General features: G+C 40.8%; 1 protein-coding gene across 1 annotated transcript in view; it reads right to left on the reverse strand.

The window, feature by feature from the left end:
• Positions 1–4,902: 4,902 nt before the first annotated feature.
• Positions 4,903–14,510, reverse strand: part of GRK7 (G protein-coupled receptor kinase 7) — a 37,166-nt gene continuing 27,558 nt past the window's right edge. Inside the window, 2 exon segments of the mRNA XM_059920179.1 lie at positions 4,903–5,239; positions 13,538–13,812. Coding sequence (XP_059776162.1) covers positions 4,903–5,239; positions 13,538–13,812 — 612 coding nt within the window.

Here is a 14,510-nt window from a genome sequence, read left to right on the forward strand (position 1 = left end):
CAGGCTAGTTCATGTCTTTCGGCCAGGAAGGAGGTCCTCAGGGTCTGGTTATTGCCAGAGCCAGCCTGGGCACACACCCAGCTCCAATTATGACAGGGCCTGCCTTGCTTTAAAAAATATACCTTTTCTTGATTTTTAAAAGAAAGATATGTTCAGTGCAGAAAACTTAGGAAAAAATGGAAAGAACAAAACTCATCTCTACCCAGAGAGATATAAAGGTTTAATGATACACAGGGTGAACAAAAGTGCTTTCCAATCTAAAAAGTTTAAAGGGGCAAAACCCAGCATATCTCCCCAAACTAAAATGAGGTCTGGCACATGGCAGGCACCAGTATTTATTGAAAGAATAATTAAACCTAAACGACTGCAATTATTTTTCCCAGATGATCCAAAAAAATTCAGTCTTTTTACTTTTTTGATGATCAAAATGGCTAATATGGTAAATCTTCCAGGCTGGCCTCCCCACCACCAAAAAAATCTTGTATCTATTTTTTTTCTTCTTAAGGCTTATAACTGCCAAGAACAATCATTTAAGAAGCGAGTATTATATATTTTCACTATTTTCATCATGTTTTACTGTCCAAAAATTAACATCAGTTAAATTGCCATAATGATAAACACAATATAATAATAATGATCTTTAAAAATCGATGTAGTATTCTCTTTGATTTCTTTTTCTTTCTCTCTCTTTTTTTTTTTTGGCTGCACTGCGCAGCTTGTGGGATCACATTTCCTCGACCAGGGATTGAACCCAGGCCACTGCAGTGCCCAGTGAAAGTGCACTGGGTGAAAGTAAAGTGAAAGTGCACAGAGGCTAGAGTCCTAACTGCTGGACTTCCAGGGAATTCCCTCAGTGATTTCAAATGAGCAATTCCTAAGAAGCAAAGTTTAAATTATTCAATTATTTCACATTCATGCCTGGTCACCTAAATGAGAAACATCTTGAATTTGCTATTCAAAGTAAACAATTGAGAATACTTTTTAACTCTTTGTGGCTTACAATCCTAAAACCAGGGACTTCCCTGGCGGTCCAGTGGTCAGGACTCTGTGCTTCCACTGCAGGGGGCGTGGGTTCAATCCCTGGTGGGGGAACTAAGATTTAGCATGCCTCGCGGTGTGGCCGAAAAAAGAAAAGAAGAAAAATTACACCTAAAATCAATCATTCATCACTGTTTCCTGTGAAAACATCATCCATACCTCCTGCTTTGCAAGGCACTTCTAAGCCCCTTCAAGCGGTTTATTAATTCCATCTCCCCCTTTAAGAAACAAACATTTCAAACAATCCCTGACAAACTAGAAGAATGAAAATGACTTCTCCTTGGTTCTTCTTTGTCTGAATAGTTCACTCATATATGTCTGTGTTTCCCCTGATGTTTCACTTTGTTTATATATAAAATTTTTCTCTAAAAACATAAGCTCTGTGTGAAAAAAACAAACAAACAAAAAAAAAACAAAAACATAAGCTCTTTTTTTTTTTTTTTTAATTAACTTATTTATTTATTTATTTTTGGCTGTGTTGGGTCTTCGTTTCTGTGCGAGGGCTTTCTCTAGTTGTGGCAAGCAGGGGCCACTCTTCATGGCGGTGCGCGAGCCTCTCACTATCGCGGCCTGTTTTGTTGCGGAGCACAGGCTCCAGACCCGCAGGCTCAGTAGTTGTGGCTCACGGGCCTAGTTGCTCCGCGGCACGTGGGATCTTCCCAGACCAGGGCTCGAACCCGTGTCCCCTGCATTGGCAGGCAGACTCTCAACCACTGCGCCACCAGGGCTTCCCTGCCAATGCAGGGGACACGGGTTCGAGCCCTGGTCTGGGAGGATCCCACATGCCGCGGAGCGACTGGGCCCGTGAGCCACAACTACTGAGCCTGCGGGTCTGGAGCCTGTGCTCCGCAACAAAACAGGCCACGATAGTGAGAGGCTCGCGCACCGCCATGAAGAGTGGCCCCTGCTTGCCACAACTAGAGAAAGCCCTCGCACAGAAACGAAGACCCAACACAGCCAAAAATAAATAAATAAATAAGTTAATTTAAAAAAAAAAAAAGATGGTGCTTTAAAAAAAAAAAAAACTAAGCAAGTATCATCCCTTTTCAAAAATCACTTCTTTTCTTTGATAAAACATCTGGTTGCATCTTATTTCAGTCTTGAATCCCACCCACAATCTGAGCCAATCCCTTTGCATTGGCTTATTTCTCTCCATCTGTAACATTTAATCTCCATGCTGAGGTCTGTCCCTTACCTGCCCTGCCCTTGTGAGCCTCCTGTACTCTGACTTGGCCCAGGTGGATTCCCACCTGGCATATGACGGGCAGGAGACCTGGGATGGGCCCCCATGTCTCCACTTATTCCAATTAGATTTTTCTTTCATTGTGTGTAAAAAATTTCCTTCTCAATCACTCCCCAGGAACCAGCTTTCTTGCTTCTCTCACCTCCTCTGGAACTTTTAATGAAGGTTCAGGTCTTAATAGTTTGTCCTTGGACCAGGAATCATTCGATCTGCTGCTACTTACTGACCGTGGTCTTCAATTTAGTATGCCCTTACTATATGCAAGTCAAGCACTATGTGCTTCCTATACATATTTCTAGTCTTCACAAAAACCCTGTAGAGCTGTGTGACCTTGGACAAGCTACAAAACATCTATGGGCATCAGTTTCCTCTTTTAAAATGCGAATAATAACACCCACAGGAGTCTGCATGCTACACTACACCACAGGGCCTTTCTTAGATGGTTGTCTTATTTCTCTACTGTGTCCCCAACATCACCCAGGGCAGGGCTCAATGTATAACTAGAGCTCAACACGTACTTGGTGATTGTTTGAATATAGTTATCTTATTCAATTATTTTCCTGAGTTACTTCTAAAACATGAAACAGATTTGCATTTAAAGTTTATCAAAAGCAGTAGGCATTCACATGAAAGAGCCAATGCAAGTAGAAGTCACTTTTTAAAATGTCTGATGTTTATAAAGCTAAATCCTGAGATCTCTACTCTTGGAATGCTCTAGTTAATTGAATTTCTGTTAACTGTTGATTAGTTTTTGTTAAACAGACTTAGAAATTTTATCAAATTTTAATCTACTTTCTTGCCTTAGGAAGAAGAATCTGCGGGACACACCTGTATTCCGCTTTGGTGACTCAGGACTCCACAGTGTCTCTAGGGTAGGGTTTGGAGCTTCAAGGGGCTCACTGAGGATGGAGGATGAACAGGTGAGTGGCAGGTATTCTAACCCAGGACTCACCTCCATGGGCGTTTCTTCCTCCTTGTTCCAGATATGGTTGATGTTGTCTGGTAGTTGAGGATTACTGTTAGCTGGATTCCAGTTAATCAAAAAATTTTTGGCCAGTGTTTTTGTAATTCTTGGTACCTTTACTCAAGGGACAAAACTTTTAAAATAACTTCAGCCAGGTTTCTCACCTTTGGGACAAGAGAGATTTCCTTAGGCACACATACATCTTTAAAAAAAAAAAAAAAAAAAAAAAAATATATATATATATATATATATATATATACATACACACACACACACATATATATATATGGTCAACCCAGATGTATATTTGTGTCATATACATACATATATATATATATATATATATATATATATATATATATATAGGCCTTAAAATTCTCACTTTGGCTGTGCTTTTGAGAAGTGCTAATTCTCCTATAAAGTGCTGGCTGGGCAGCCACCTGAAATGAGGGCCACTGTTTGTTCAAATCAGTTTCTAAACCCATATGTCTCCTTCAGGTCTTGAAATAGTCAAGAGATCTACTTCCCAAGATATGTGTGAAGAACTAAAGTGTGCAAGGGCAAGAAAACCTACAAGATGAATACAGATTATCTTCAGTTTCATTTAACTGCAATTGCCAAAGTTATGCATTTTTTTGGGTATTTGAAAAGTTGTTGTCAAAATGTAAGACTGAGGTTTTGAGCAACCAAAACAAGGACCCATATGTAATAACATTTAAATCTGCATGACTGTGGTTCCCAAACTTTGCTGCACACTGGAATCACCCGGGGAGCTTTTGAAAATCTAGATGCCCAGGTTGTACTCCAGACCAATTAAAATGTGGGAGTGGGAGTCACATGTTAGTATTTTAAAAGATTTCTGGGTGATTCCAAAGTTCAGCAAAGTTTGGGAACCGATGGCATATGGAATTATACAGGTAAGCAATTTGTAGAATACTACTTAAAGAACTCAACTTACAGAATACTTTAATCCCCAGACCTCATGTGTATTTACATTTAACCTGCTTCAACATTATAATGGTAGAATATTTCAGAAATATGAAAAAGAGACTCTATAAATTAAAAATTATTCTGTAATCTGAAATATTTCCAAAATAGTACAATCCACTCCTTTTTTGCAGGGAGGGGGAAAATCAGAAATATTTATTTCCAGGTTCAAAATCCCTTTTATAAGTACAGAAGCAGGAGAAATACTGAAAGATGAAAGGAAGAAAAGATATAAACAAAGAAAAGCTAAAATGATTATTTACTAAGAATTGCAAATGCTTGTTTTCTGAGCACACCACAAAGTTCCATTCTCTGTTCCTAGGACTTTGTGTAATTATCAGGGACATGATGGCAAAGGCTCATGCTTTTAGTTTAGCAAAATAAACCTGAGTGTTCCTTTTCCCAGGTCTCAGTGAAAACTGAGACTGTACTCTTCTTTATGAAGGAAGAAAGAAAGAATAAAGAAAGGAAGTAAGTTAGGGAGGAAGGGAGGAAGGAAGGAAAGAGAAAATATGTCTTAGTGGTGAGCTCACCTATCCTTTGAACTGTTTTGTGGTTGAAATGCCCTTCCTGACTGATCAGTGCTCATTCAACAGATTCTCACGTATTAGGAACATTCGAGGATTATGTCAGCTGAGACTCCTGCTGCCCGTGTGGTAGAGAGAACAACTTATAATAGCAAACATATACCAGACTTAGACGAATTACCCTCCCTGCAACCTGCGGGCCTGTTGGGGTCATTCAATTTGGCAAACAGTCCCGTTTCTATAATCTCTTCCTGCCAAGCTACAGGGACAGCACCTGGTGCAAATCTTTGGAAGAACTGCGTATCTTTATCATCAAATTCGACTCCTCGAACCTCAGAGAAATCTTCAATTTCATCGATATCTTTGGCATAAACCACTGATGGGTCTAGCACAAAGGGAGGCTCAACTAGTCCAGCTTCCAGGCGAGGAAAGTTGATGGTTTTGAAGAAATGGTGTTTCCTGGGATCATCAGACTTTTCTCTGTGAAGAAAGGAGATGGCCAGTCTGAGACACAGTAACAAACCCAAACAGGAACTGTTCTAGCAATTCAAAATATGTGGTCTTCTTTTCCTAGAATACATTTCATTTTAATTGCAGAGACAATATAACATAAAGAACAATTTAGAAAAATTACAACTTTCAAAACCACCCACAGGGAATTCCCTGGCAGTCCAGTGGTTAGGACTCCATGCTTTCGCTGCCGAGGGCCTGGATTCGATCCCTAGTTGGGGAACTAAGGTCCCATGAGCCACACATGGCCAAAAAAAAAAAAAGAAAAAAAAATTACCCCACACTTCAACTATATGCAGATAGTAGCATTTTCACTGTTTGTAGATCACCTTCACATTTAGATGTAATTTTTAAACAGCCAAGTACTTGACATGTCTTTTGTTCTTGGTGTTTCATGGGAACACCAGCAAAATTCAGTGGGGTCAGAACCTCCTTGCCTGCAGCTTCCAAGTCACTCACTGCCTCTTGCTCTGTCCTTCAGGGTTACATAGAACAAGTGAAGCATGTCTCTTCTTACCTGACCACCACTTACATTTTAAAAGACAGCAGTCATATCCCCTCACTCTTCATATGACATGATTTCTAGGAGCCCCACCTACCTCCCTCAACTGCCACAGTAATCTTTAAAGACTTTTAAATAATCCATTAGCAATTTTTAGCAGCATAACTGAGCATACATTTGGTGCTCAAGACTACAGTTGTTTGTTATCAAAGCCTCCTTCCCCATGCTAGAAATTATTCTAGTATTTGCCTTAGAATAAGGGGGAAAAATGTGTGTTTCCAGTTAGTTGTGTAACCTTTTATATTAGTTACCTATTGCTGTGTAACAGATTGCCCCAACATTTAGTGGCTTAAAACAACAAACATTTGGGACTTTCCTGGCAGTCCAGCGGTTAAGATTCTGTGCTTCCAGTGCAGGGGGCCCAGGTTCGATCCCTGGTCAGGGAACTAGATCCCACATGCTACAATTAAGAAAGAGTCCACATGCTGCAAATAAGAGTCTGCATGCCACAACTAAAAATCCTGCATGCAGCAATGAAGATCCTGTGTGCTGCAACTAAGACCCAGAGCAGCCAAATAAATGAATAAATAAATTTTTTTTTTTTAAAACAGGCTTTATTTAAAAAAACAAAAACAAAAACATTTATTATTATCTCACAGTTTCTGTGGGGCAAGAATCTAGACTTGGCTTAACCGGGTGCCTCTGACTCAGGGTCTCTAGAGACATCACAGTAAAGCTGTTGGTCAAGGCTGTGGTCTCATCTGAAGGTTCGACTGGGGTGGGGGGTCAGGGTTGGGGTAATCTGCTTCCAGGCTCACTCATATGGTTATTGGAAAGCCTCCATCCCTCACCATGTGAGCCTCTTCACAGGGCTGCCTGATACCATTGTAACTGTCTTTCCTCAGGACAAATGGTCATAGCAAGAGAGAGACAGAGAGAGAGCTCAAGATATAAGACACAGTATTTTTATTACCTAATCTTGGAAATGACATCTCATTACTTCTGCCATATTCTACTTGTTAGAAGCAAGTCAGTACGTACAAGTAAGTCCAGCCCATCCTTAAGGGAAGGGGTTACTCAAGGGTGTGGATGGCAGGAGGTAGGGATCTTTGGGGACCATATTAAGGGTGGTCTACCATACACTTCTCTTGGTTCTTCTTGAGTCCAAGTTTTAAAGAAATAAAAAGAGGGCTGTTTTGTGGCATCAGGTTCAAACGATTTTTTTATCTTTTTCATTTTTTTTGAAGATTTATTATTTATCATTTATTTATTTATTTTATTTATTTTTGGCTGCATCGGGTCTTAGTTGCGGCATGCAGGATCTTCGTTGAGGCATACGGGATCTTTCATTATGGCGCACAGGCTTCTCTCTAGTTGTGGTGTGCAGGTTTTCTCTTCTCTAGTTGTGGCGTGCAGGCTCCAAGGTGCGTGGGCTCTCTAGTTGAGGTGCACGAGCTCAGTAGTTGTGGCATGTGGGCTTAGTTGCCCCACAGCATGTAGGATCTTAGTTCCCTGACCAGGGATCGAACCCATGACCCCTGCATTGTAAGGCAGATTCTTTACCACTGGACCACCAGGGAAGTCCCCTCTTTTTCTTTTATATGAGGAGGTACGCTGGTCTGACTGAGAGATGTCTTCCTTTTAGAAGAAGTCAATTTCTCTCATAAATCAACCTTAATAAAGCTAATTACATTCATGCTCTTCCCTTTTTCATTTTTGTTCTAGTAATCAGAAAGCTTTTAGGAAAGGGATTGAGGGATTCCCACATACATCCCCTTCAGAGACTCCCTACCGTGTTTGAGGATTACTACAGCAGACTCTGTCCAGTAAGATGACTAGAGTATAAACTCAATAATGACGTTTCTAATAACAAGTGGAAATAACCAACATTTATTCAGAGCTACTCTTGGCTAACACGTTATGCTCTTCACTTACTTTGTCACATTTAACCATCACAACAACCCTATCTGTCTTTTAACTGTATTTTAAACCTCTTTTAACCTCTTTATACTTGCTTTTGCATTTATAAATAGCTGTGTATCTGAGAAAGCCAGCAAATATAGGTGAATTTTTCAAAGGAAAAATTGTAGTCAAATATTATCATGGAAAAGAGAAACTCAGTCGAAGGCTTCTGATGTCCAGCAATTCCCCAGTTCTTGTTTTGTGATTCAAGCCTAGCCCCATCCAGAAAGGCCCATCCAGGACTCCTTGGACTTTTCCCATTATGACCCCACTGAAAAGAGAGGTATGGAAAACTGTATCATAAGATACTATAAGGTAATTCTGTTCTCCCCAAAGCCACTGAGTCTCCATGAATTGAAAGAAAGGGAAATGCAGGCTTGCCATCTATTAGAACCTACTGACCAGACTTCCCTGGTGGCACAGTGGTTAAGAATCGGCCTGTCAAAGCAGGGGACACGGGTTCGATCCTTGGTCCAGGAAGATCCCACATGCCACGGAGCAACAAATCCCGTGGCCACAACTACTGAGCCCGCATGCTGCAGCTACTGAAGCCCGTGCGCCTAGAGCCCATGCTCCCCAACAAGAGAGCCCACTGCAATGAGAAGCCCACGCACTGCAATGAAGAGTAGCGCCTGCTTGCTGCAAGTAGAGAAAGCCCACACACAGCAACGAAGACCCAATGCAGCCAAAAAAAAAAGAACCTACTGACCAACATCTGTGTGGTTTACATCCTGTAGAGTAAGAGCCTTGAGGGAGGGTTAGTAAGATGAATTGAAACTTCAAGGATGGATTTTTTTTTAAAAGTCAGATCTATTAGGTATAATTTACACAGCAACATTTTAAAGTATCAGAAAGATTTGAGGAATGGGGGTTGGTACCAGATTTTAAATGTGTCAGAACAAGGATAGAGGTAAAATTCCACCCAAGTAGATCAGGAATGAACCTCAGGCCTGTGTGTCTCAGAACAGAGGAGTTAGAATGGGACCAGGTGCCATGAGGAAGGAGCTTGTACCATCTTGATGGCCGCTGGCAGGTACGAACACACTGTACCAGAGGTCAAGAGGGCACCTTTAAAGTCACTCTGAGCAGATTTAACTTGGATAAAGGAGAGTGCCCATGGGCTCGGTGACCGTGGGGAACTTGCCATACCAGTCCTCACGTCAAGATGCACAGTTCTCTTATCTAGGAAATAGACTCACAGATGTAGAGAACAGACATGCAGTTGCCAAGGGGCAGGGGTGGACTTGGAGTTTGGGATTAGCAGATGCAAACTATTATATATAGAATGGATAAACAACAAGGTCCTGCTGTATAGCACAGGGAACTATATTCAGTATCCTGTAATAAACTATAATGGAAAAGAATATGAAAAAAAGAGTATATATATGTATAACTGAATCATTTTGCTGTACAGCAGAAATTAACACAACGTTGTAAATCAACCCTACTTCAATAGAATAAACTTTTTAAAAAATGCACGGTTCTTAATTAGCATCTCAACCAGGCCCGGGTGGCCTTGGCTTGTCCATTAGGGATGGCCAACTGCAGCCTTTTTGCAACTAGTCACAGAAGACAGGGGAAAAACGGGCCACATTGAGGTTTTCTTTATGTTCTTCCACATCCCCAGCTAGATGCCCCTGGAGGGCAGGGCCCATGCCTTATGCCCCTTTCCAATAAATATCTGTGGGTGCTGATGCTAACAGCAGAAGACTAGGTTCTCCAACTTCTGCTCCTTTCCCTCTGTGTCCAGGTACTGGAAAGCTGATCACTTGGCTCTTTTGCACTAGCCATGCTTACCTCAGTTGTGTAATTAGAGTGAAGGTTATTTGACTCTTGAACCTTTCCCTGGCAGATTTGTTCAGGGCTCTTTTGGCCCATCATCATGCAGTGCCCTTGGGCAAATAGGGGAGACTATTGAGGGTGGCAGCACCATTTGTAAGGGCCAAATCAGCAGCTGCAGGGAGACTTCTCCTGCTTATTGAATATATTTCAGAGCATTGACAGGGGCTATTGTGTTACCAAACCCCACACAGAGATTACAATGGATTTTCTAATAACAGTCAATGAAGGAAAGATACCAGCTGCCCATACACGAGGACCACACTGTGGGGTTTGATCTGCCAAGAACAGTGGCTATTGGCCTGAGAAGCACTTAAGTCAGAGACTTGCATGGTTATTTGCCCTTATTTGGCTGCACTGTCTGATCAGAATAAATCCTGCAAAATACTTAAGTCTTCACCTTTTATTTTATTGGAAAACACCATAGTTGACCCTATCTGGAGTCCCTGTGAGATGATCAGAAAAGCTTTTGGCTTCTCTGCAAAATTAATTCACAGACCCATAAAGGCAAAAGAGGAGATTCCCTTCAGTGATGTCTAAGGAAGAGAAGGTTTTTTTTTATTTCTTTCAAATGCTCGTGAATGCAACAGGGAGGGGGCACTTGACCTCTCCGCTGTGTAACACATTGTCTAGGTATTTGCTCGGCTTTGGAGGATGCCCATGAAAGTAATCAAACATTATCTCATTTAAATGAATGTTTAAAAAATACAAAGAGTTGAAATGAAAACGTTGGAAGGTTTTCTCTTTCACTGAACAGCTGGTTTTTATATGCTTTCTCTCTAATGTTGTAAACAGTTTTTATACAAAACAGTCACAACAACAAATGCTTTTTAAGAAGGTTTTGCTTGACAGAGCAGCTTCAGGCCATGATCCACTGCTTTAAGGTGGCATTTTCCTGAAGAAGTTAGTCAATGTTTCATTTTACAGATTCAAAGTGTGCTTATAAAGCACTGAGATAGATTTTTATTCAAAGACACCAAGTGGGTTGTGTTCCCTTCAGGGAAGTCATCTAAAGAGACCGTTCGCTTCTTTCACTGCCTTGGCCACTGTTGGGACATCCTCTGATTCCCCCCGCATGGGCTTCAGAGCCAAGATGGTAGAGATGGTCTGTGTTCACCACATCCAGCTCTCCTCTCCTTCCTGGACAGACAGAAAGCGGCACTAGCCAGCTCCCTTGCCCTTAGGCAGGGCCCGAGGACTCATTCCGTCCAACAGAAGTGTATCTGAAATGACCTGTAAAGTGGGTCTGAGGCAGGACAAAGCTCCCCAGGTTCTCTGCATGCTCTCTTGTTGCCATAGCAACCGAAACCACCAGTTCCAGGGGGGCTGAAAGATGGAAGCAGCCTGAAGCTCTGAGTCACCATTCAGAAGGGAGATACCTGGAGAACCCCTGGACCCATAAGGAACTTCATGTGAATGAGAAATAATCCTTTAGTTTTAAGCCGCTGAGACTTTGGGATTTGCTTGTTATCACAACATGGTCCATTTTGACCACACTAATACAACAATGTTGGAATCTACACAGGAAAATCACTTCCACATTTTACTTTCACATCAGTGAAGAGTTCCATCTCATTTCAAAATACTCATTTGTTACTTTGGTTATCTTTGAGATGCTTTGAAAGTCATTACAAATGAATTTTGTTTCGCTATTTAAAAAAATCAGATCAAAAATAAAAAGCTTGCCTCCATACGTAAACATTGTGAGCTAAGGCAGCCCTGTTCTAGAGCCTCCACTGACAACTACTCAGAAGATTTAGAGTAATTTGGCTCTCTAAGTTTTGGTGTAATATTACAAATCAGTCATATTACTTTATGGTTGTAACTTTCTTTTTGTATGTATTTTTAGATTTTGAAAATTCAGTCCAAGTCATTTAAGACACACGAGCTCATAGTTTAGTCAAAATATTATCTGATATCACCCTTAGAACTAATTAATAATAATTGCTATCACACTGAATGATTCCTAACCTATGTTATATCTAATTTTGTAAGCATTATATCTAAACCTCAAAATATCCCACTGAATTAGTTAGGGTTCTTTAGAGAAACAGAACCAAAAGGGTGCGGAAGAGGTCCAGAATGCACAACAGTGACATAAAAATTATTTTGAGCTGAAGTTATTTGAGAGTCAACAGATGCAGGTTTTGAACTCCTCTTGTCTGCCTTTAAGATAAGCAGAGCCTTGGAAACAAACTCAACTTATAAATCTTCTCCCCGGGAATTTCAGGAGTTTTGGAACCAGGAAAGATTGACTCTTATCACCAGTGACAGAACTCAGCACCACACCTAAATAGACATTGCCATAAAGCTATTATATCTCCCATCTATTCTCCTAAGGGCCATTTATCTTTCCTAAAAGTCAACTGTTCTCCCATAAGTGCCCTTACCCCACTATTTCAAAGAAGTCATTTGTTTTCCTGTAAGTGACCTTCTCCCCATCCCCTTTCCCTATTAAATGGAATATAAGCCCTCAATTCTAACTGCCACATAGTCACACTTTTTTGTGAACTCTTGTGTACATACATAAATAAAAATCTCTCTTTTCTCTTGCTAATCATCTTTTGGCAGTTTAATTTTCAGACTTCCATTCCTAAACCTAAGAGGGTAGAAGGAAATTTCTTTCCTCTCCCCCCAGTACGTGTGTATGTATGAGAGAGAGAGAGAGAGAGAGAGAGAGAGAGAGAGAGAGTTTATTTTAAGGAACTGGCTCAGGCAATTGTGGAGGTTTGGCAAGTTCAAATTCTGCAAGGTAGGCTGTGTGGCTGGAGACTCAGGCAAGAGTCACAGTTCAAGTTCAAAGGTGGTTTGCTGGCAGAATTCCTTCTTCTCCCAGGGAGGTCAGTCCTTTTCTATTAAGGCCTTCAACAAATCGCATGAGGCTCATCCACATAATGAAGAATAACCTGCTTTACTCAAAACCTAGTCATTTATATGTTAATCTTACCTAAAAAATACCTGCACCGAAACATCTAGAATAGTGTTTGATCAAATATCTGAGTACTGTGGCCTAGTCAAGTTAAGACATAAGATTAACGCGCACACCCACAAAAAACCCCATTTTATATATGAGGATATTGAGACTCCAAGAAAGTAATTCAGTTGCTTGGGGTAAGATGATCAGTATGTAGCCAAGCTGGGATGTGAGTCTACGTCTGTGATTTGAAAACCCTTGGTTTTCTCCTTACATAACACAGTTACTCACTGCCAAGGGTCTTTTCATAGGTTAGGTTTTTTTATTTTTTTCTTCTAAAATATCTTGATCTTATTATTCCTTTGTACGCAATAAAACTTGACTTTCCTCAAAACTAATTTCAACTGCACTTAACATAGCTGGCAACATCATATGTACTTAATAAATATCTGTTGACTGATTAATGATATTTTACAGAGATGTTTAAAAGGGGCAGAATCTTTCACTTTAAAATACATCTTGGAGGACTTCCCTGGTAGCACAGTGGTTAAGAATCCACCTGCCAATGCAGGCGACACGGGTTCAAGCCCTGGTCTGGGAAGATCCCACATGCTGCAGAGCAGCTAAGCCCATGTGCCACAACTACTGAAGCCCGCGTGCCTAGAGCCCATGCTCGGCAACAGGAGAAGCCACCGCGATGCGAAGCCAGCGCACGGCAACGAAGAGTAGCCCCCACTCGTTGCAACTAGAGAAAACCTGCGTGCAGCAACGAAGACCCAACACAGCCAAAAATAAATAAATAAATAAATAAATTAAGTAAAATTTAAAAACTGCCGTATTTATTTAAAAAAAAATACATCTTGGAGATTGTTCCATATAAAGTGTTCATAGTGTTTGAAAGTGTTGAAAATACTTAGCCACATAATATACAATTAATAACAGGAAAATACTACTACTACTTAATCCCAAGCCTTTGTCATTAATCCAAAGTATTCTCCAAATCCCTGTGGAAATGCTGACATCACTAATCATGTCTTTATATGATAGTTACCTGCTTCCTAAGCGTTGCTCTGGTGTCTTAGCCAAGAAGAGTCTGCAAATGTCTTTTGCTTCCTCTGTGAAGTTATCATGTTGGAATCTGACTTCCTCTTTCAGTGTTCTTTGCTTTAAATCCTCTTTACTGACTTTTTCCTTGTAATCTTTGCATGGTGTTCGTCCAGCAACCATTTCATAAATGCTGCATCCCATTGCAAACCAGTCCACAGGATAGGAATAACTCGCTTTTTCCATTAGGATTTCAGGAGCCATATAACCATTGGTTCCAGCCTGTAATGCCCCAAACAAAAACAAAACAAAACAAAAACACTAATGTGAGTGTAACAGACACTGCTGATAGCCTACACAATACCCATTCTCCTTTTCTTTATTTTTTTATTATTTTAATTATTTTTTTGCCATACAGTGTGGCTTGTGGGATCTTAGTTCCCCTGACCAGGGATTGAACCTACGCCCCCTGCAGTGGAAGTACGGAGTCTTAACCACTGGACCGCCAGGGAAGTCCCTGATTTTAGGATTGTAAGTCATATAATCATTGGTTCTAGCCTGTAATGCCCCAAACAAAAACAAAACAAAACAAAAACACTAATGTGAGTTGAACAGACACTGCTGACAGCCTACTCAATACCCTTTCTCCTTTTCTTTCCTTGTTGAGGGAACCCTAATTTACTTGGAGTGGCCATGTGTCTAACCTATTCTATTCCCTGCTTTCCCAGCAGCCTCTGGTGCAGTCAGGACAGGCCATGCAATCCATTCTGGCCAATGAGACATAAAGAGGATTTGGCTGGAGTGCATTATAAAAGAGACAGATACGGCTGATCTTGAAGTGGGAAAATCACCTAGACTCTCTTAGTCCCCTCACCTCATCTTTAAGGTAAAAAGTTCACGCGGCTGTCTCTAAGATTCCCTAAGTTCTGCTTCTGCTTTTTATTCACAGATAATAGAAAATTAGATGCATGATTTTTTTT

The sequence above is a fragment of the Balaenoptera ricei genome, chromosome 4 (assembly GCF_028023285.1).
Source record: "Balaenoptera ricei isolate mBalRic1 chromosome 4, mBalRic1.hap2, whole genome shotgun sequence".
NCBI classification, from domain to species: domain Eukaryota; kingdom Metazoa; phylum Chordata; class Mammalia; order Artiodactyla; family Balaenopteridae; genus Balaenoptera; species Balaenoptera ricei.